This window comes from Opisthocomus hoazin, chromosome 5, assembly GCF_030867145.1.
Source record: "Opisthocomus hoazin isolate bOpiHoa1 chromosome 5, bOpiHoa1.hap1, whole genome shotgun sequence".
Lineage (NCBI taxonomy): Eukaryota > Metazoa > Chordata > Aves > Opisthocomiformes > Opisthocomidae > Opisthocomus > Opisthocomus hoazin.
Genome location: NC_134418.1, coordinates 81,384,887 through 81,408,058, shown reverse-complemented (window position 1 = coordinate 81,408,058; position 23,172 = coordinate 81,384,887). Strand labels below are relative to the sequence as shown.

Genomic DNA, 23,172 nt, shown 5'->3' with positions numbered 1-23,172 from the left:
GTTCTTTATGCAAATATGTTTCTTTAGTTGTTTTTCACCAATATCCATGCTACCTTTTTACGGACTATAATGGTTTATTTTATTTCAGAGCTCTACATCCACCATGTTGCCCTGTGGACCAGCTTTGTCCTTTGTTCGGTGTCTGGTGCGGAAGAAGAACGTCGGTGGTGAAAGTCTTGAGGACTCCAAGTTGTGCCGATGCTTATCGACGGTGGACCTTATAGCCCTGGGAGTAGGAAGCACCCTCGGTGCTGGTGTTTATGTCCTTGCTGGAGAAGTAGCTAAATCCAATTCCGGACCTAGCATCGTTCTTTCTTTCCTCATTGCTGCGCTGGCGTCTGTGATGGCAGGCCTCTGCTACGCTGAGTTCGGTGCTCGCGTTCCCAAGACCGGTTCTGCGTATTTGTATACTTACGTAACTGTCGGTGAACTGTGGGCTTTTATCACTGGTTGGAATCTCATTTTATCCTACATTATAGGTAAGATTAAGAACAAACACAGGTCTGAAGGGTTTCTGAGACAGCAGATAAAAGATATGTATTTGGGTCTGTCTTTCTTTTCTGTCTCTGTACTTAGCTACTATTGCTTTTTACTCCTACTGGGATCAAATAACCAAGGTAATCTGATTAGGTTATTTCCTCCTGTGCATCACCATTGTAATCAGATTTTTTGCAGGATGCTTTTGCAGACAGTGTGTCTTCAGCAGCATGGACTGAATAACTTGTATGAAAATGGATTTCTTTGCTGTCTTTGGTCAGGAAGAGTAATTTCAGTAAAATCAAGAAGCATGGTTTTTTTCTGAATACGCACAGCACGGACATTTACAGGGACCCCATCACTATAGTATCTCCTTTCAATAAAGTCATGAAATTTAAGTACTAACTTGTTACTATAACCTCATGCTAATTAAACGGTGTCCTATCATACATTCCTATAAATTACATAGTTCACCAGATCTCAATAAAATAAATGTTTACACGGCAGATATTCAAATCACTGTTTCAGTGCTTTAGCAGAGACAATGTTTTCTGATTCAAAAATGTTTTCTTCCAGAGGTACATGTTCCAAGCATCCATTATGTTGTGTATAAGCACGCCTAGCTGTATACATGTACCTAACTACAGGACTGTTGCCCAAATCACTACTAAATCAATATGCTCGAGTATTGTATTGAAGTGTATTTCGTGGTAGGAGAGTGTTTAAAATAAGGTTGTATTTAGCCGTGGCCACATACACACTTTACCAGAGCAGAGTATTAGTCTTAAATACTGCCTCCAGCAATATACCTCTTCCTAGTGATTTTTTTGCTTTTCTTCCAGGCGAACAAGCTTTCCTTCATATTCTTTCTTAAACTGCTTTCTTACATTTCTTTATATTGTTTAACATACACCATATTGAAACTTTAGAAATAAGTGTCTTCAAGAATGACATAAAATATAAATGATACAGAAATAATTTGTGCAATATTTTGGGAATAAATTAGGTACAAATTTGTTTATTTTTCTTATAGAATAATATGTTCTCATTTAACTATGTAGAAAAATTCTATAATGTTAAAATCCCATGGCAAAAAACCCCCACTGTTTTAACACAAGCTCTGCTTTTTGAAATGCAGGTAGCAACATGCTTAGTTTTATAATGGTATCCTTGTACGTATGCAAAACCCTAAACATGCATGTATTTTATGAAGGTACATCAAGCGTAGCAAGAGCCTGGAGTGGCACCTTCGATGAACTTCTTGGAAAACAGATTGGTCATTTCTTCGGAACCTACTTCAAAATGAATTACTCTGGGCTAGCAGAGTATCCTGACTTCTTTGCTGTGTTCCTTATATTGCTTTTATCAGGTAAGACACATATATGGCTTCATTCGTGGTGGTTGTGATGTCAGAGTGTTTCTCACAGACAAAAATGCCAAATTGTAGCTTGTGTTTTATCAGAAATACCTTTATAATGTATGAGATGTTTAGATGTGCATATGTGTATTGATGGAATGACTGTAGGAATTAAATTTATATAATCTAATTTTCATGTGTACCCCCTTTTTTTTTGAAGATGAGACTTGAAATAATCACTTGACAGTACTTTTTTTATAAAACCCATGATACAGATTGATGAGAGCAGGAAAATTATACAGGTTTGTGTGGTGTTTATGGCTTGATTGCTGGTGAATGCTTTCAGAGGGACTTTGAGGTTAAGCTCTGTAGTTTGGTAATGTGATGTGCTCCCTTCAATCGTATATTGTGTATGAAGTGGGTATTTGTGAGGGGTTTTTTCCCTCTAAGTTGCTAACTTATTCGGTATAAAATAACTTTCCCTTTTTTAAGTCTTCAAAAGAGTTATCTAGCCTAGAACTTGTTTGAGCTAGAGGGCACTCTAAGGTACTGGCATGGCCCAACACACCGGCTGGAAACCCAAGTAAACTTTGTGATTACTCCACTCGGTTCTGTTTCTTTTACGTCTCTACTCATGTATCGTCAATCACAAAAATTGACACCAGCTTTTTGAGGGATTGGAAATCCCCCAAATACTGCAACTTCTTTGTAGGTTTGCATGTAACAACTGCTTTCCACAAGGAAACATTCTTACTTCCACCAGGAGAGAGGGAAGCAGTGTGTGTATTTTAAAGTGTATAGTTTGTTTTCAGTCAGCACTAGAAATATTTCAGTATTCAGTAGAGGTCTTACCCATATCTCAAATATTTATTGTGTTCTGTCTCTCTCTCGATCAAACAGGCATGAGCTTTTCTCCTCTGGAAAGTGAAACTGATAAGTTATATGGGATAACCTTCTGTTCTCTTATTCTGTCACGAGGGCCTTTTTTGGACTCACTCCTTGGGAAAACATTTCCATTCAACTCCTAATGCTAGAATGAGTGGCCAGTGCATCCTCAGCTTTTAGTAGGTCTCTGTACATAAACCCATGAGCTCCTACAGTAGTAAGCCTTCGTCTGTGGCTGTGTTTGTATCTTCGATTAATTTCTTCCTTCTGCCTCTTTTGGTTCTGTTTGTTCTACTAGAAGAAAAGAGTGAACAAAGAATACATGAGATGCTGAAGTTCCTAATAGAAAAACATTTGAGAACTACGTTATTTAAAAGATTTAGGATGTACCTACACTGCGAGTCACATTGCAGTGTAGGTATTCCCAAGCTGACTCAACACCCATACTTCCAGAAACATTACCCCACATTTTTGAGGTGGTTGCCGTAGGGTCACTAACATAAGCCATGAGAGTAGCAAAAGTAGAGCGGAATCTTGAGGAAGTTAACTGTACATTTTTAAGAGTAGAATATTACTTAAATGCATTCATTTTGTAGAAGTTTTAAAAATAAATGCCTTGAGATTCAGAAGAATTTCATGTTTGCAAACAGAACATACCCTGTGAATTATCAGCATCGACAGTTGGTGCTGAGGCCCCCGTGTCTGCACGTAGAAAGATCAGGGAGTTTACTAGACCAGCTTTAGTCCAGCATTCTGCCAGGCTGGTGGTTTGAAGTCGCCTATAGGACCAGTTCAGACCCTTATGTCTTCAGGAGTGACGGGATTGAATTTGGTATAGCTGGAATGGACCTTTCATTTTTACCTCCTCCAAAGGAAAGAGGAAAAAGCCAACCTTTTGAAAAGCAGAGCACTCCACAAACCAATCTATAAAATGCTAGTGTAGATGGTGCCATTGTATGTCTGTTTTCTCCATTGCCATTGCTGCTTCCTAACATCAGCAGGAGAGATTCCTGATAGAAGAGGAAACATTTCTCCTGTGGTTCTCCACTGCTCCTGCGTTTTCATGTGTGTCCTGTCTTTTCATCCTCACCATCATTCCTTCTTCACTTCTCTTGTGCTTCTGCTCCCAGTTACCTCCCCAGGTCTCTGTGGTAAGCAGCTGACCCACCAGTGAATTAACTGGGTGGAATTCACGCCACTGAGAGGAGGGGCAGTGGGAATGGCTCAGGGCTGTGTAGGCTGAGCGTGACAGAGTAATTGGATTCTGAGCTGTGCAAAGCTGAATCACAGGAGTAGCAGATGATGTCTTACAGAAAATGTTATGTGCTAAGCACAAGGGAAACTGCACAGAAATCTGGTTTGGTTTTTTTTCTCCCCCTACAGAAAGGACTTAAGAAAAATGTACATGCTATGTTTCATACTGCATTAGGCTGATTGAGACACTGCTTTTTTTCAGAGAAACTAAGCTGAAGAAAGCATACACCTATTTCCAATAAAAATGCCATTGGTGAAGAAAACTTGAGCATCTCACATGATAATTTCTGTCCTACGCCAAGATACCAAATGTCTCATTAGCAGAGTTGGACATTTTTTGGACATTATCTTGAGAGGCTTAAAATTTTCAGACTTAATCTCGAAATAATGAGGGAAAGCATGTATGTGATATTAGTGGAAATGCTTAGAGGGCAAAGAACCTGTGGAGGTTTTCCTGTTGTATTTAGTTTTTCCTGGTCTGCTCACTGCCTGCTCTTCCATTAAACTGTTAGTACGCTTACAGTTGTTACAAATCTAATGACACAGTAGGATCCTGATGGGATGGAATAACTTTCAGACTGTTTAAATGCTCTACTCTGCAATCTGAGGCATGCGTATTTTGTATCAGACCTTTTTCTGGAATCTCTATGAAGCGGTGTTTATGAACAGGAGGCGTGCATTTCTTTTAAAGGTTTTCTTAACGAGCTAGGAAGTGGGACTCTTACTGTATGGTGGGGATGCCCTGAAAAACTCAGAGTGAACAGATCACATTATTAATCTAATAGTTTTGATTATTTTGTTAATCTAATGAATAATTGTTCTGTACAGAATAGATTCTACCAATCTGTTTTAAAGAGCATAGAATTCTTGTATCTATTTTTGCTCCTTCACGTAAAATAGCGGTATGAATTGGAATCTCAGAAAAGCAGTAGGTAACAATTGCTTAAAATACTTTTAAATACTTAAGGAATACAATTACAGAAGGTTTCTGTTTTGTAATTTTCAATGCCCTGGCCCATCGCCATGCTCTCACAGAGTCTAGCAAATTTGTGGTACCGCTTTTTAAGCGTATAAAATCTAGTGCTGGTTTTTTTAGTATTATCGACAGTACTTGCATATATATCTTCTTTAAAATAAATCATTGTATTAGTTTAATTAGTTTAATCATTTTATTAGTTTAAGAGACCATTCACATCTATAAAATATTTTTATTTTATAGGTCTTTTATCCTTTGGAGTAAAAGAATCTGCATGGGTGAATAAAATTTTCACTGCTATTAACATCTTGGTCCTACTCTTCGTTATGATTTCTGGTTTTGTGAAAGGAGATGCTGACAACTGGAAAATAAGTGAAGAATATCTCATAAACCTTACGGCAGTAACAGAGTAATTTTTTTTTAAAATCAATTTACTTGTTCATATTCCAAGCAATTTTCTGTTATACTTGCTTTTGTGGTATTGCAGGTATTGCAGTATCTACTGATAGCTCTGTTGTTGAGAATGATAAACTTTTTATTCCCTTAAAACTAGTTTTTTATTCTCTTGTTTGTAGTTTCCTTTAAAAAATCACCTTATATCAATACTCTTGTCCATAGCCATTGGAGAGGCTACTAGCTTTTCATCCTTAATCCATGTATTAACTGCAGGATGTCAGTATGACAGCAAGAATTGCCTGCACCATTAGTGTTTTAATGTCTTGCTGCAAACTGCGAAGTGACTACGATGATAATTACTTGATTGGGGTGTTCTTCCATTTACTGTTCGTTTTGTCTTTCTTCCAAGCACTGGCATAAAAATGTCTTCTCGTGCAGTTTTGTAAAGCAGAACTCTGTCTCAATAAGCATTTTAACATTTTTACCAGAGTGATAGGGGAGGAGGATGCATGTGTTTGCCCTACCAATAATAATAATAACAAAGTTATTTTTCTGCTGTATTTTTCTTCTTGATAGGAATCGCTCATCCTATGAGAATGTGACAAGTATATACGGGAGTGGTGGCTTTACACCATATGGTTTCACAGGAACATTGGCTGGTGCTGCAACCTGTTTCTATGCTTTTGTAGGATTTGACTGCATTGCAACAACTGGTAGAGTATTTATATGTGTGTGTATAAATGTAGAAGTATATATGTACCAGATGCTTTTTTTGAAAAAAAACCCCACACAGACAACACAACAATCTGTCTACTGTTCGTCCTTTGCTTTCTCCTACACCTCCTCCAGTCCATGCAGAATGAGTCTGAGTTCATTCCTGAATGTGGCTGTCATTTGAGGAGGAAGGAGGAGATTTTAGTTATTTTACTCCTGTTCTAAAGAAATTAATGGTTGCTTTCTAAGTCTGGAACTGCTTAGTATACAATTTGCTCTGCCCAAATCATGCTAATCACTTGCTCACTTTTACAATTCTCTGAGATGAATTATCTCTCCTAAAGGCTGGCTTGTATGTGGCTTATAGGGACTCACAGAATCATGTGACTACATTGAACTTATAAATTGTCGGCAAATAACTAGAAATTATGGGCTCCGAGTACTCTAAATACAGAATGTATTTTATGTATTTTCATTTACCTATATTTTTAATGCTATTTCTGGCAACAAAATACTGAGTTTTGTTCCGTGTTACTAAGCTTTTTTTATACAGATTTTTAAAACTTCTATCACAAATATGATTCCCATGGCTTAGATTAACAAATGTTTTGTCTTTGCTGTTACCTTTTAAAGCTGAACCTGGAAATGAGTCAGAATTTTTGGTGGGGCGTTTTTTTTTCCCTTTTTTTCAGGAGAAGAGGTCAAGAATCCTCAGAAGGCCATACCCATAGGAATTGTGGTGTCCCTGCTCGTCTGCTTCATGGCCTATTTTGGGGTTTCAGCGGCACTGACCCTCATGATGCCATACTACATACTAGATGAGAAAAGTCCTCTGCCAGTAGCGTTTGAATATGTTGGATGGGGTCCTGCGAAATACGTTGTAGCCGTGGGATCCCTCTGTGCTTTATCCACAAGGTAAAGACATTGAAATACTAATTTTTATTGGGAAAAGCTGATGAATAATATATGACAATTAAATGTGTGTTCCTGTGTTCGTTTTGAAGGCTCAGTTCATGCAAAGGATTAGCAAAAAGTATTATAAGCATGTTTTAGATGTAAGCAGGTCTTGATCACAGCAGGTGCATTCAAGTTCCTTTTGTAAACTGTACTGTTATTGAACTCCACCTCTTTGGCTTATTACCTAAAAGTTTTTTATTAAAAAATGTGTTTTCAGACATATGACCTGCAAGTTATCATTATTATCTGACAAAATAAATCTCACCAATTTTGCCCTTTCTTGCTGTCCACTCCCAATGACTCAGCAGCTTTATGGGCTCTGTGTATTTGTGGGCAAAACTGAAGAGGTGATGAACTAGCTCCACTCCTCATCTTTGTTGCCTGTCTCTGTTTCCCTCCAGTAGCCAGTCTGTCTTCTGACATCACCCCTTCCTGTGGTTTCTGTGTGGGTACTTGAGATGTAGAAAATACGATAATTTATTCCCCTTTGTGAAACTGTGGATGTAACCTTAACTTCATGTGTTATTTTGATTAAAAAGATCAGTGAGGGCATGGGACATATTAGTATGTGTTCATATATATTACACCCCAATTACAATGCGGTAGGAACACTTTCATAGAGTAGAACATTGCTTGATGCTTGAATTTAGGGATAGAAAAATGCTGATGCTTGTCTTCTACCTGAGCTTATGCAGGTAAGGAGTAATTTACGTGAGCTTCAGTGGTAAGAACACTAGCTGCCTTTCCACAAAGGAACACAACATGTCTGTTCAAGCACTACTGCTAACAGTACCTGAGATAACCCCGTAAGCATTAGCTCGAAGAAGATGAGCACGCTGACTTTGGACAACAATTTAAAGGAAATGAATATTTTGATGTAGGAGGGGGGATAGAAAAAGGAAGTAGTTCCAGAATGGCATTAGAAGAATTGTACAGCTGGCTGAATAATGTCATATTTACACAGTTCTTTCTGGGATTATAGTTATTTTCTATATAGTTGTCATGGTCCCCTCACTTTCGAGGGTTTTACAGAATTTTTCCTCTATATTGATAAATAGTAAAAGTGATGTATAAGCAGAAACTAGATTAAAGAAATTAATAGTGAGATGGTAGAAAGCTTTTTCAGAAATTCGCACTGCTAGTCTCCTTTACCAGTGTATTCTGAAGAATTACATTCAGTTATACAGAGAAGTTAATCTTTCAGCCTGTTGACTGATGTCAGCATAGAACAAAAGAAAGGAAATTGTATTTCATATTCCTCAGTTTAGAGGTATAACGAAGAAAAAAAGTTGGGATCATTGCTTTTGGTCCATATAGTTACCTGTTATCATGTAATGTCATGAACATGTTTCCTCAGAGTAAAGATGTTTGTTAATATTTCCATTATTTAAGAGAATGTATTTAAAGAGGGGTCAGATAAATAAATTTTGCAAAGCCACAACAGCAAAAAAATCGGCAGTGGATTTTACCAGTATCCTTATTTGAAAAATCAATTGTCACCCTTATTTAGGAAACATTCTTTTTTGGAAGGGACATTCACACATCAAAATCAGTTCATGTGCAATGAAAATGATCTCCTGAGTGTCTAGCCTCAATGCTTGTGTCTCACGAGTATTACTGGAGGTACTTAGTATCTGTGGTATGTAAAAGCTGGGCCTTCTGTAAGTGATATAGTCGATTCCCTACAGTAAGAAAGGCAACCGTTCACCTGGTTAAAAACTAGTGTGCTTGCTGCAGAGGTTATACTGACTATGGTTTTGCCTTTTGTCCTTTCAATGTTTTTGGTTTTCTTAATTACAGTTATTTTGCTTTGAGGGAAAGAAACCACCTACTTTAAGAAGTATGTTTAAACACAGCTTCAAGTTATCAACAGCTTTCTGTGTTCTGCAAATAACAAAATCTAAATTAATTAGCTTTACTTCTTCCAAAAAAAAGAAACAATCTTAATGAAGCTGGGCTAGAGGTGCTTTAATTGAAAGAAATAACGTGCCCCAGTGCAACTGTATGGTGCTTACTTCGAATTACTGTTAATCAGCAGCTTCACATGGAAATGCAGAGTGTAAGAGATGCTGCTAATGCTTGTTGATTTGCTGCTGCTGACTGACAGACTTTCTCCAGGAATACTAAAGCTTAATTGCGTAGTTAGTGTGTCCTGGAACATGTTCCTGGTCCACTAATACCCAAGAACTACAGTGATGGCTAGAGTTCTTTTGCTGATCTGAATTATCTCTGATGAAGCAATTCCATCACCTAAATTAATTAATTAAAAAAAAAAGGCAATCAACTTTACAGGGAAAAAGAAATTTCTATTTGTGTCTGATCTGTAGTATCTTGGGCTATGGGGCTTTCTGGTTTTGTCTTACAATCATCAATTTTGTTTCTATACATGCCATTAATTAACATTGTGTATCTTGTCCATGATACAACTCTGCATGAACCGTGTTTGCCATGTTGCATGTGTTTGCTTTTTACTCAGTCTTCTTGGATCCATTTTCCCAATGCCACGTGTAATCTATGCTATGGCGAAGGACGGGTTGCTTTTCAAATGTCTAGCTCAAATCAGTTCCAAAACGAAGACCCCACTAGTTGCTACTCTATCGTCTGGTGCAGTGGCAGGTGAGACTAAGAGTTGATCCTTGTACAGAAAGGTGCACTGCTAAACACGTTGCATATATGGAAATACACCACTGTTGCGCAGCTGTGATTTGCTTTGGACTGAAATGATCAAATCTGATTGTCGCTGGGTAAAGTAGGCCACCAGTAAACCTTTTCTCTACCACAGATTTTGTATTTGTTTGTTAATCTCAAGTGCTTTTAAAGCCTAGGTTCAAAATAAACAACAACCCAAAACCAAGAACATCACTCAATCAAACAAAAAACCAAGAGCAGCAACACAGAGCCTAAACCAAAATTATACCTAAACCCATTAACCCTTCCAAGCTTTCTTTTTGTGTAGTTGGGTTTACCAGTAAAGCGTTGTGCTTTTAATAACTTGTGTTTGAACTATACATTTTTCTGTTCTAGTCTTCTCGGCTCTATGTTCCCTTTGCCCCGAATTCTGTTTGCCATGGCACGCGATGGTTTACTCTTTAGTTTTCTTGCCAAAGTGAGTAAGAGGCAGGCACCAGTTTCTGCCACCTTGACAGCAGGGGTCATCTCTGGTAAGCTCTCAAAGCCCGTTTTACTTAAACCTGAGATTTAAACACTCTGTGCACGTGCATGGTACTTTATATTTTTGAAAAGGGCTGCTTGTTAACTTCCCTTGCATGTACGATGGGAATAAAATTACCAAGTAATCAAAGGGTGTAAGAACTCCAGATCATGCCAATCATGGTGATGGTGGTGTCTGTAATGTCACACAATTCAAATTTTTTTTTTTTTTTTTATAATATTAGCCTCTTGTATTGTGAATAAGCTTGTTACTTAATCTGGGTCCCTGAGGCTGGTGCTCTGCTTACAGGGTTTCCTTCTCTGATGTACACCTATATATTAATCACAGCTATAATGGGGGAAAATAACTGTCATGATTTTTATTATGAGACATGAGAAAAAATTTCTACATTTGCAACAGGATCAACTTTTGTGTAAAATACAAAGATTTTTAAATTTTTCCCTGACGAAAAAGGAATCTGTTTTGGTATAGGCTTAGCAAATTGTAGTTGAGGGGTACGTGTGTGTGTTGGGGGGTTATGTGAGTATGCACATTTATGTATGCACATACATGCCCACATATATTTTAGCAAAACAGCATTTTGGAAGCTGTTGCCAACTCTAATGTTTCACAAAGAGAATTTTTTAACATACAACTGTTTCACTTTTGTCCGTACTTCTTTCAGGGGAACACGTAGTTGTGCCCAGATATCGTCGTTTCAGTGGGATGTCTAATTCCCCAGGAAAACTGGAAGATCTAGAAGTATTTAATTCAAAGGCACATAAATAAGTCTTAATTCAGATATGAAATACATGCCTTATGACATTCAGCAACACTACTAAAACTGATATCCAATTCAGAGGTTCACAACTGAGACTAAAATACTGTTGTTTATAGGCAGGGTCATCCTCAGATGCCACAAGACGGGAGCTGCTCACACCGTGTACTTGGCAGCAATGTGGAAAGGCACAGTCGTTGTCTGGATATTTCCCACATGAAGCATTATTACCAGTTCCCCTTTCTTTGGCCAGCATATAAAAGAAAATTGCTTAGAATGACTTTTGTTGTTTTGACTATATTACTTGAATTTGTGTTATTGACCTTTTCTCCATTTATAATTTAGAAGTGCAGTTATGTGGGTTGAAACGAACCTCTTTATCTGAAATCACAGCAATGATGAGCAGAAGGAAAACCCTGTTAACCCAGCTGGTGAACTGATCGATACAGTTCTACAGCCCCGACTATAGCTGCGCAGCAGCCGTCCCTGGGACTGCCCTTAGACAGTCTGGGGAACTGGCTCTGCCAGCAGCTCACCTGAAGACAGCGTTATCTGCTGCTGGAGAAGGAGTAATTTCTTCTCCTGTTTTTAAAACAGATGCATATTTGGTAACTCGTGGTCAGAAATAGTTTTGCCAGAATGGTTACAGATGTGTGCAGCAGCTTCAGTTATCTGACTTTGCTGTTCATTCATAGCATGGATAGTTTCACAGCTTTAAGGAGATTAGATGTTTGGGCCCGTAATTAAAGTTATCAGGTCAAGCTGAAGCACTTGTCACATGTTGTTACTGTGACTTACCTTTACAGGCAGTAATTGCGACGGCGAAACCCTGCACGTAGAGAAATGTTTTGGCATTGGCCCAAGGTTTCTCCACCGTAAATGGATCTAGCGTTGTTTCTTACAATTGGAGTAGAATTAAGAGAGGTAGAAAGGCGATACTGTGTCTTTTTTTCTCTTAGTCAGAAACTTACGGGCATTTTTCAGTTTGGTGCTAATGTAAAAGAATATTCTGGGCTACAAAGTAGCCTTTCGATGCCAGGATGTCATTAAAGAAAACAGGATGGTGTTCCCTCCTTCATGGGAAAGGCAGACTCCCAGATGAAATAAAACTTCTGTAACTCAGCAGTCCTGTTTTCAGAAAATCACATTTTGCTTTCTCCTTCAGAATCAAATACCAGGGGAATGTGTGTTTGTGCAATTCTACACCTGTCTACAAATATATTAACAAACACATGACAAATATTATATATAAGTATTTCTGAATATTGAAAAATTTGTGTGTGCATATAAAAACAGTGTATAAAGGCTACATTTAATAGCTTCTTTTGATGTTGAGATTACTGGTGATTCAAAAGATGAAGTATTTTTAGATTCTTTCTGCATCTCAATAATGTTAATAAAATACAAACAGTTTAAGAGGTTCTTTGACCACATATATTTCAAATCAGTTAGCATTAGTCTTTCATTTAGTGATGGCTTGTGCTAATTTCTTTATGAGCTATGTGTGTCTGTGTGCAAACAGCATAGACAAAAAAAGGCATTCCAGAATCTCCAAAAGAATTTGGCATTAGCTTTCATAAACATAAAAACTGCTATACTTACTCTCAATATCATGGAACTTTCTGCCTCTGATCTCACTGGTCTTAAGAATATTAATTCTTGTGAGATTTTGCTGGCCTTTCCTGAAGGCCACTTGAACTTAAGTTTTTTTTAGGAAGATAATCAATTTAATCCCCCCCCCCTAAAAAAACCACCTTCTTTATTCGAGACAGCTCCTGAAAGTCCTCTTTACATAGAGCTCTTTCTCAGCTCAGCAGAAATTTTACATACCAGTGACTTACTGGGTCAGACCATTTCCCCCCCAGTTTTGCAGTGGGATCCATCCTCTCAGCTTTGGTGAGATTCTGTTGCAGGATCTGAACCTTATTCTGTAAAAACGTATTTTTAGTACAGCCCCAACTCAACAAGCCATGTGTGCCAATACTTACGTCCAAATAAGTCCATTACGAATCGCTTGATTATGCAGCATGACTGTACGGCTCATCAGTGCATATCTATGTGAATGAGATTCCCAGCTGCAGGGAAGTAGGTCTGGGAATGTTGGTGATGACTTAAAAAATGTGTTTTTAAGGATTACCATGATTTCACTCATGTTGCTGTCAGTAAAACAACGTAAAGTTACTCTACGGACCAGATTTTAAAATCGTAGCTGTCACTAGGTCTTAGTATTAATCTTAGCACTTATGGTCGGACTTGATGACCTTAAAGGTCTTTTCCAACCTAAACAATTCTATGATTCTATGTCAACCTTGTACAAATTTTGCATTTTCTTCTCTTTTCTTTTTTAGCTATAATGGCATTTCTGTTTGACCTAAAGGCTTTAGTGGACATGATGTCTATTGGTACACTTCTTGCTTATTCACTTGTGGCAATCTGTGTCCTCATTCTTAGGTGAGTCAAAAACATTCTTTGTATTCTGCTGTGTTTGATTTTGTGTTGGTCAGTATATAAACACCTTTTATTTTCCAGAAGGTGTATTGGTCCAAGCATTAGTCCCAAAGGTACTAGATGTAAGCTTGTGTACAAAATTCAGTGGATGATATTTTGATCTGAATACAATCTGTGCTGTACATCAGGCCTATTACATTGTGGGGGCTGTATGTGAAAGGTGTAGATGTTCTAGGTTGTTCACAGGATGACTAAGTTCAAAAAATTGCTTTGCATACCCTAGTCAGAAGCATAAGACCAGACAAGTGTTTCAAGATGTGTTAGCCCTAGAAGAGAGTGCAAATATTATCGCTCAGTGAGTGAGATTATAAATACTTGTCAGTGAAACTCTGGTATCTGTTCTGTTTGTAAAGCTATGGAATAATATTAATATATCGGTAGCTATGGCTCACTTTATTATGTATTGCTCTTTTTGACTTAAAAACTCAGTCTTTATTACTTAAGGCTAAGCCATTAACTTTGAAAAGTATAACAGCTTAAATTCAGCTCCAATTCAATGTTGCAATAATTTACACTTTAAAAGAGAAGACTATTTTATCCCATAGTGACTTATTTAATGCATTTATTTTAAAAAATACACTTAAATTCTAACAAAGCAGATGTAAAATTTCAGTTTATGCCAGTTAGTAGGCCTCTTACAGTACGGGAAGCAAGTGAGAAAGAAGCTCCCCTAGCCTTTCCCTGCATTGACCACCAGACCCTGTCCCCTCTTTTTGTACGAGACTGGTCATTTATATGACACATTGCTGCATTCACATAGTTTAAAAAACTGCCCCAAAAATCCCTCCCCCAAAAAACAGCAAAAAAGTGAGCTGCCATAGTTTGTTTATATATGATAGTAACTAATGATATATGCTGTTGCAGTGCAGTTATAAATTGGGAAATTCTATATCTCTACTGCAATGCATTTAGTATTTAAATACATTCCTAGAGTCATATTGCTTCAAATCCCAAAGTAAGCTTGATTTTTTTATTATCCTGTTTCTTTTATGCATAGGTACCAACCCAATTTAACCTACGAGCAAACAAAGTATTCTCCAGAAAAAGCAGCTTTGGCTGCATCTGAAAGGGAATCTGCAGTCAGTGAATCACAGATAAACATGATACAAGAGAATCACTTCAGTCTTCAGGCCCTGATTAATCCATCCAGTTTACCTACCGAGCAGACTGCAACCATCGTTAACTTCTTAGTGGGTCTCTTAGGTAAGTATTCAGCTGTCCAAACTCATATAATGCATTAACATAAAAAATGGAATTTTTTTAAAGACAAAATAAAAAATCCAGTGGTAGCATGCCTTCTTTCAGTCATAAGTAGTGTGTCATTCTGCAGAATTCTTTTATACTTCTTGATGGATCTAATCTGTAGTCTACTATATTTTCGTTTAATTAGACTTTTTCATGATAACATTTCATACTGAAGACCTGCTATCATTCTTCTTAAAAGTCACATCCTCTTCAACGCAGAGATTGAGTGTCCTCTTTCCCATTTCCATCATTTTGTTTTTCACACAGCTTGCTCGGTTTGTGGCATGAGTGTCCTCGCTACTTACGGGATTCATTTCCTTGCTAACTTCGAGCCCTGGAGTATTGGCCTTCTGGCTGTGTTGGTGGCGACCTTCATAGTTACCATTCTCCTCATCCAAAGGCAGCCTCAGAACCAGCAGAAAGTGGCCTTTATGGTGAATAACATATTGTTTATGTTATTCTCTAATGAGAGGTTTGGATGGATTCTAACGAGTGGGAGAGGGGCAGAGGGAGGGAGATGGTCCTTTCTGAGGGAGTCTTTCATTACTGCACGGCCCCTGTTGGAGGTTTTTTGGTGAAGGTAAGGGTAGCAGATGCTCATGGCTGAATCACCGGCATGCGCCGTCCAGCCCAGATCTGCTCAGGACTCGAGAAAGGGTTTGACTTCCCCCAGACTGAATGTGTGACGTGCATAGGAGCATGGCTGCGGAAAAAGGCTGTGTGAACAGCTGCTGTCACAGCCACGGGATCTGACAGCACAGATCTTCTAGGTATTCTTTTAAACACATCCCCAAAGTGCACATTGCTGAGACCCAGGGGATTTTAGACCTCAATTTAAGCACTTAGAAACTGGAAAATAATTCAGAAACTGATTAGTGTGCAGTCACTTGTCTGTGTTGCGTGCAGTGGTTTGGACCACGATACAGTTTGTACCTCCCAGAGCATACGCCTTCCGTTTCGACCTTTCACTCATGTTCTAAGATCAGTTATTTAATGCAGTATCTAATGGAAATAATGAAGTATATGAAGAAGGTCAAGGAATCTGGTGGAATTGGGAGGGCAATCCAGAAAGAAGGAATATATAAAAATATACAAATAATATTTTTCAGCTCTAGAATCGGGAATTCATTAGTATATGTTCAGCACAAACTGGAAAGTTTTCTTCACAGCCTTAGAGAATCTATTTTAAAAATAATTTATGCTGAAAGTGTAAGATATGTAGAAACCAGTGGTTTAACCCAGTGGAAAGAAAATTTCACTATATTTCAAGAAGAAAATTTTCATACTCTTTTTAGTGAGTAGATGTGTCAGTTCTCGTTTGTGTTGTATAACTGGTGTGACATGCAAGAAATGAAACTTAGTGCTACAGATGTATGAAATATTTCCTTTTAGGTTCCGCTATTGCCATTTTTGCCATCATTCAGTATCCTAGTAAATATTTACTTGATGGTACAATTAAGTGGAGACACTTGGATCAGATTTAGCTTCTGGATGGCACTTGGTAGGTACCTCTGTTCATTTCAATCACTTCTTTTGTTAGAATTGATGAATCCCATCTTAGAACATTTTATTCTCTTCCTTTAAATATTTGAACAAAAGCGTGTGTTTTAGTGAGTCAGCTGATATTTCTGATCAAAACAAGAGCATGCCTCAGAAGGGGTATTTATATGCAGTCAAAACTGAAGGTACAGTTTTGAGGTAACAGACAGAATCGAAGTTATAGGACTAATTCCAATAAGCCACAATTTTTTTCCCGAATAAGTATAGTTAAAATTTGCAGAGACCTGTTTGTTACAGATTTCTTACCAGTACATCAGTCAGTCTCCTTTAAGATATGGAAAATCATACTAATTCCATCTAGCCATAAATTACAGACAGTACTTTCCATGACCTGTTAGAGCATTCAATTATGCAAAAATGATGCACTGTGATTTAGTGCCTGCACTTTCCATAGAAACGGGGAAGACCTGACGCATGAGCTCTAATTCAGATACCTGGAGAAGAAGCTTGTTTTGGAAAATATGTTCAGCCAGAGAGCAATAGCTAACTACTTTTTTGATGCACTACTTGCCTGAAAACCCTATTAAATTTTCTTTTTCCCTTTTGCAAGGCTTCCTCATTTACTTTGCTTACGGCATCAGGCACAGTCTTGAAGGTCATCATAGCGATGGAGATGACAACTCTTGTTCAGAAAACAGTGGGCTGCCAGAAAAGAACCCTGTGGAAGAAGTGGATGAACCTGAAAATGCAAACGAAAGCGATCAATTTCTTGCACATGACAGGACAAGTGAATGTTAGTCTATGCAAACATAGAAGGCTTTCAAACCTTTAATTGACATTTTACTTGCAGACTGAAATTTTGAAAGATTTCTGCCAACATTGTGCCTCTTGAAAGTGTTTACTACAAGGCCTGGCTGATATTTTGGACAAGCTGCTAATCCATCTTCATCATTTCAGAACTGACAGCATGGAGATTAATATTTAAATTAAAAAACGAACAGGAGAAGTACCCTTTGGCAAACAAAAATTGGATGCATTGTTTGAACTGTCATCCAAAATCACCGGCGATCACAAAATACAAAGAATTTTAGAACTGCCTGCAAGAAGTTCTCAATATTTGACGCTGCACTGTGAACACAAGTGCCTTTCGTACCTTCTCCTTACCTCTGTTACGTGTTTTGGTCACAGTCTAATGGCTCTCTTTTTTCTACAGAAGTAACTCTTACAGGGCATAAACTGCAGACAGGCCCGGAAAGTATTTGCAAAACAAATGGTAATTGTACAGATCTGATACTTTGCAAAAAGTAGAGGATCATGTATTTATAAAAGAAGTAATTGCTTACCCTTACTAATCAGTAGTCCTGCAGAACTCAAGCAGTGAAGATACTTCAAAGGCTTTTAATCCTTCTAAATAGTACTCAAGATTTCTACTTACGTGAATTCCTTTCCTTTCAGAGATGCTGTGTGTACAGAATAACACTCCCAAGAGGAGTTACGCTGTTTTCGGCAAAAGCATTTAGGAAATAATAGTGGGTCACAATACTGACAGTGACATTTGTATGTTACTTAGCAAGTATTGTGCTTTTGGTTGCAGAAGGGCCAGGATTTTATCCCTGACTACATAATTTGGTTCTTACACAGAGCAGTCATCAAGTTTTCCTCCTTACTACCCATTTATTGCCCCTATACTTTCTTGTCCTTTATCATGTGCCAGAGCTGGTATGTCTGGGATTAGCTGTTACACCTTCCTTCGCCTCAGAAAAATGAATGCACAAAATCCCAGCCTTCTTTTCAGATGAAAGGGGAGGTGAAAAAAATGGAGGCCCAGGCTTTGGAAAAAAAATCCTTGTCAAAACGGTATTTCAGTGCTTCACTAAGCCTTAAACGTACGTTAGCACAGCAGTTTTTTGTGAGCCACGCCTACATCCACAAATCCGTTCATGTGGGTAGGATGTCCGAGCGCAGATTGATGTGAAGAACCGCACTGTCGCAGCAGTGCTGCGTGAACAATCATTTTAAAGCTAATGAAGATGGAAACTGTTCTTCTTTCAACGTAAAAGTCATGTTTACCCGTCAAAGGCACCCAGGTATTTTACCACTGTTTCTCGGCAAGCAGTAGGCTCAACTCCTAGGTAGGATTCCCAAATATGAAGTTATTTTGCAAGAATGTATTTAAAAAAATAACTTTCCTAAAGTAAGAACTGTCTTGGACTTTGTCATAGAGTTGCAGTCTGCTGCCGGTGCTAATCATTGGTATTAATCTCTGTTGTGAGGTATAAAAACTTTAGATCCCATGAGAGCTATGCTGGTTGACAGTGAAAAGCACCTTACTTTTATAATAGCTGGAATTTTACAAAAAAAAAAAAAAAAGCCAAAAAAGAAACAAGTTAAGCTGCTTCTGCCTCTCTCCTGTTCTTTCTCACAGCAATAGATTCATGCTTTTTAATCTTAAAAAAATAGTGTGCCTAAATGTTTAAGGGCAGAAGGAGAAGTGCTTCTTGACAGAGCACCCTGCAGTGGGCTGGTACTCCGCCGCGGAGCAGGCCTGAGGTTTTCAGCCTGATCCTTTCCTCTCGGCTTGAACTGGGAGGAGAGGGCCCCGCAGTGCTGCGGCAGCGGGCGGGTGGGTAGATGGGTGCTGCTGCACCCGTGGCCTCTGCTGGCTACTCGGAATTAGCAGTCTGAAAATGTCAGAGGTGTGCAGTAGGTAAAACATCTACCTCTCAGCTGGGGTTCCAGCACAGACATCCTCTAACTGCAGCTGCTGTTGTCCAGCGATTGGCGGTCCCTGAAAACAGATGGGACACGGGGGATGAGGAGAAACTATAGGGTGGGTGACAATGGGATACTGTTTTTTAATAAATCATAATCCATCCAGAATTGATCACAAGTTGTAGCCACTTCCTTCCAAAATTCACCATTGTTTACAAGGTGCCATTAAGGAAAGACTCAAATCTCATATTAGACTAATACAAGTAGATGATATGCTAAGTAAATATTTGGTTGATAGGAATGGATAGGAATTCTCAGGGCAGTTCCTGGAGTTGTTGATGATTTTCAATACCTCTATTCAGTGACTGAAAGATCTGTCTGTGTCAGTTGAATCTGCTATTTTAACTGTACTTCTCAACTGGGGCCCATTTTTATCCCAAAAATGACAAAAGAACTATACGTTCTTGTTTAAAATATTAGAAATTTAAGACTTCCCAGGCTCTTGAAAGGAATCCAGTATAGTACTCCTTAGATATGTCAAAACAAAGGTTTTATTTTAAAGTAACCAAAAAAATGAGTAAATGAATGTATGTTCTGTTGGTTTTAATCCCACAAGTATTTGAAATAGAGAAGCTGATGCTTTCCCTGAAGCATGGCTTCTTCAGTGGTTGTATTTTCAGAGGACACTCTTAACCTGTCTTGCCCAGTGCTCTTAAATCCTCAGCTGCAAAAAACGCCATTGCTGTGGGAGCACATCAGCAGCGCCCAGGCAAAGCTTTTGCAGGATGTCGTGAGAAGCCTGCAGTGAAACACAGCTCTCTTAAAATTCCCTCCGCTTCTCGGCGTGTGGGAAGCAGAGGCTGACTGTTTCCTGCGGCTGCTGATGCCGCAGAGCAGGCGAGCCAGGCTCCCGAGGGGCAAACTGCTGCTGTGCTGCGATGTGCGAGGCAGACCCCGCTCCCTCCCACGGCCGCCGTGCAGAACGTCTGTATGTTCCCAGCTGTCTGACATCAGCCCCTACTGATTTTGTTCTACTGACATCAAAATAATTTCTGTACTGCACTGGAAATTTCCTTTGAAGGGATACTGTCAATATATTAAACTTCTGACTAAAGCCAAAGTTTCTGGAGATCATTAGAGTAAATCAGTTTTCCAGCTTATTTACCTAACGGATGCGCCAGCACTTTGTGTATTGACAGCTTCCCCTTTTGTTTGTATGAATATTTCTCCCCCCTTGTTAGAGAAATTAATTATATAAAAATAAAAAATGTGCCGGTAGAAATGTTGCTAAGGGAGATGGGAGCAGCTGCAGCACAGCAGCTATCCACTTAACTAATGATATAAAATGAAATTAAAGGAAAGTAATTGGGTATTCTGGGTTGCTTCAGCTGCACAAAGCTCATTTATATGTGTGTATAGATAAAGTCATTATTAGTCAGTGGCTGAGTAAGAATGCGACAAGCCAGCAGTAAGATATTTATGCTAATTTTGGTATGCATTTGTATACGCAGTCTTGAAATTCCAGATGTTTTAGCGGGACTTTGCCGGAGCAGGCCCTGCGAGGGGCAGCCGTGCTAGTCCTTAGGCAGGAGCCGTGCATGAAACAAATCCTGATTCTGTTCTCGCGTTTGCTATATGTCTGTATCTGCCGAGAGAGCGGCTGAAAGCACAAGTCCAGTGGAATTAAATCGTTGTTGCTATTTTTAAACATAGTTGCTGATACTGTAAATTTTTCTGTGCAAATAATAATGGTCTGTGTTAATACAATATATCTATTGTTGGATGTATTGTTTTGGGGAAACAATCCTCCAAAACATATATTTGTGTTGGTACATTTGGATGTGCCTTTAGATAGAGGAATTATTCTTACCTAGTTGGATTTAAGAAAGTAAGCCAAAGCATATTTAAGGGAGAGCAAATAAATCTTTTTTGTTCTGAAGGATAAGAGATAACATTTCCTTATAATTCATGGGAACTACAGTGATCTCCTTGTGGTATTCCAGTCCTAGTTCCGCAATAGGAAATGTTATGAGGTATCTTAGATTTCATTGTCTGTTATCCTGGCTAAAACTATCCTGTTAATAATAGTATGCTTTTTCCTGCACAACAAATGCTGATTTGATTCCTGAAATCTGTCGTACCGTGTGTATGTCACCATGTGTTGAAGTCATTGATATTACCTGCTGTTAGAGAATTATCAGTAATAATAAATGTCAGTACTACTGATACAGGGCTACTTACATACGTACTTAGGGATATAACTGTGCCATCCAGAAACTTCAAACGATACAATGAATTTAGAGGCAAAACTTGGTAAAGCTTATATACATATTCTGTATTTAATCAGATGATAAATGTAGATGTCTAGCCACCTTTCCCCTAAAATTTATGCAAAGATATATACATATATTTTTAAGAAATATGAAGGCATACATGGAGGTTTTAGTAAGTGCCAATATCAGATGCGCCATAAGCATCCCGAGATACGGAAAGCTGGACAATCTGGGTGAGACCTGTGACGGTGCAGGAAATCTGTGTGGGACTGTGCAATGGTTTTAATCAGGTGTGATGCCCTCGATGCTGAGGTGCATTTTGTAGAGTAGGAATTCAGTTTGCACGATGGCTGGCATGTGTCACTTGATTACGTAAAAAAGACAAGAAAAGCACCTTTTAATGCTCTTGGGCCCTAATTCTTCCTAGACGTGCCAGGAAGTTTGTACAAATTGCAGTATGCTCATTGAGAGCACTGGGATTACTCGGTGTTAGGCAGATATGTATTTTACAGAAAGAGCAGGTGGTATTTCACATCATCTAGGATCTTTGTATTTGTTTTTAATTTCCTGTACCTTTAGTATTTCTTTCTGGTATATGTTTTGAGGACGTCTGCATTTTTAATAGTTGGACCTTTCCAAAGCTAAATATAATGCCTTTACCATCTCCTGATCTGTTTTCCATTCAGTTTTAGAAATCAAACTCATTAACATTAGCTAAGGCAAAGGATTTCTGTGCACAGACATGTGTTACAAAGAACTATGTATATATATCATTATTTTTATTGTCAGTTGGACAAATTCTGTTGTCTTTGTATGTTTTTATTGAGCCTTGTACAAGGTAAACTCCAGCTTCACCAGCAGAAGTTTAGTTGGAGTCAGGACAAAGGATAAAAGGATTTGAATGTTCAGGAGGGCTTTTCTCTTTTCTGTTACCAGAAAGTAAAGCATGAAATTCATGTTGCATACCTTTAAAAATAGTTATGTGTGCATCATTTAAACAAAAATTAGTGTTCATATCCATTTTAGCTTTTCCTTTTGTTCATATGTACATTGTAGTGATTATTTCTGTAGTATATGCTGCTGAGCATTTACAATGTAGATAGAAAAATTATGATGCAGCTTCACAGAACGACAGAATTGTCAGGGTTGGAAGGGACCTCTGTGGGTCACCCAGTCCAACCCCCTGCCGAAGTAGGGTCACCAGAGCAGGCTGCACAGGACTGCGTCCAGGCGGGGTTTGAATATCTCCAGAGAAGGAGACTCCACAACCCCCCTGGGCAGCCTAAGCCACAACTCCTCTGGGCAACTTAAACTACAAATTTGTGTTTCTTTGAAGTGCTCTACCAAAAATGAAAAGTCTTGAATTTTTATGAATGTAAAAAATGCTTATATTTAAAAATATGGTGCTTGTTTTTCACTTTTACAATAGAATTGTAATCAACGATATTTTTAGTTACCTTAGTTCCAAATTGTGATGGAAATTACATTGCCTCTCATTTACTGTAAAATGTGCTTCACGGGATAACTATTGTGCATTTGTTCCATATTTTTTAAATAAAGCTGACTATCACTTGTACGTACTTCATGCAATGGCTCTAACTTTAACCACCACTATAGTCTTAGTAAATGCTAAAAGAATACACTGCCTTCTTAGCCATTAGCGTGTCAGATATTTAATGTCATGACATTATACAAATCGTAATTCATTTAAAATAAATAACATGATAGTACATATTGACTTTACAGAGGGCAAAAAAACAACCGTGCATTATGTTGAAATCTTTTACTTTTCCAGTGGTCTGGAGACAGGGATAGTAGCAGCATTTGTTTCATACTTGCTTCCAAGGACTCAAGGAGTCACTGAAATAGAGAATAACACCCTTTGATTTGGGCATTTTGTCCTACAGTGCCAAACCAGAGATGATGTTAGGTTTGATTTCCAGAGGGAGTGAGCAGCCCTTGGCATTTGTGATGCTCAACTTCCTGGAG

General features: G+C 38.4%; 1 protein-coding gene across 4 annotated transcripts in view; it reads left to right on the top strand.

Moving 5' to 3' along the window:
- The window catches only part of SLC7A2 (solute carrier family 7 member 2), a 61,558-nt gene extending 38,799 nt beyond the window's left edge, over positions 1 to 22,759 (top strand). For 3 of the 4 annotated variants that reach the window (XM_075421913.1, XM_075421914.1, XM_075421912.1), the window contains exons 2-12: positions 89 to 479; positions 1,691 to 1,846; positions 5,193 to 5,358; positions 5,922 to 6,058; positions 6,752 to 6,974; positions 10,041 to 10,177; positions 13,294 to 13,396; positions 14,451 to 14,656; positions 14,966 to 15,132; positions 16,091 to 16,199; positions 16,809 to 22,759. In XM_075421913.1, coding sequence (XP_075278028.1) covers positions 104 to 479; positions 1,691 to 1,846; positions 5,193 to 5,358; positions 5,922 to 6,058; positions 6,752 to 6,974; positions 10,041 to 10,177; positions 13,294 to 13,396; positions 14,451 to 14,656; positions 14,966 to 15,132; positions 16,091 to 16,199; positions 16,809 to 16,996 — 1,968 coding nt within the window. In that variant the 5' untranslated portion in view covers positions 89 to 103 and the 3' untranslated portion in view covers positions 16,997 to 22,759. Of the gene's footprint in view, positions 1 to 88; positions 480 to 1,690; positions 1,847 to 5,192; positions 5,359 to 5,921; positions 6,059 to 6,751; positions 6,975 to 9,492; positions 9,633 to 10,040; positions 10,178 to 13,293; positions 13,397 to 14,450; positions 14,657 to 14,965; positions 15,133 to 16,090; positions 16,200 to 16,808 lie in introns of all 4 variants that reach the window. The other variant, XM_009940577.2, reaches the window with a different exon arrangement.
- Positions 22,760 to 23,172: the final 413 nt, after the last annotated feature.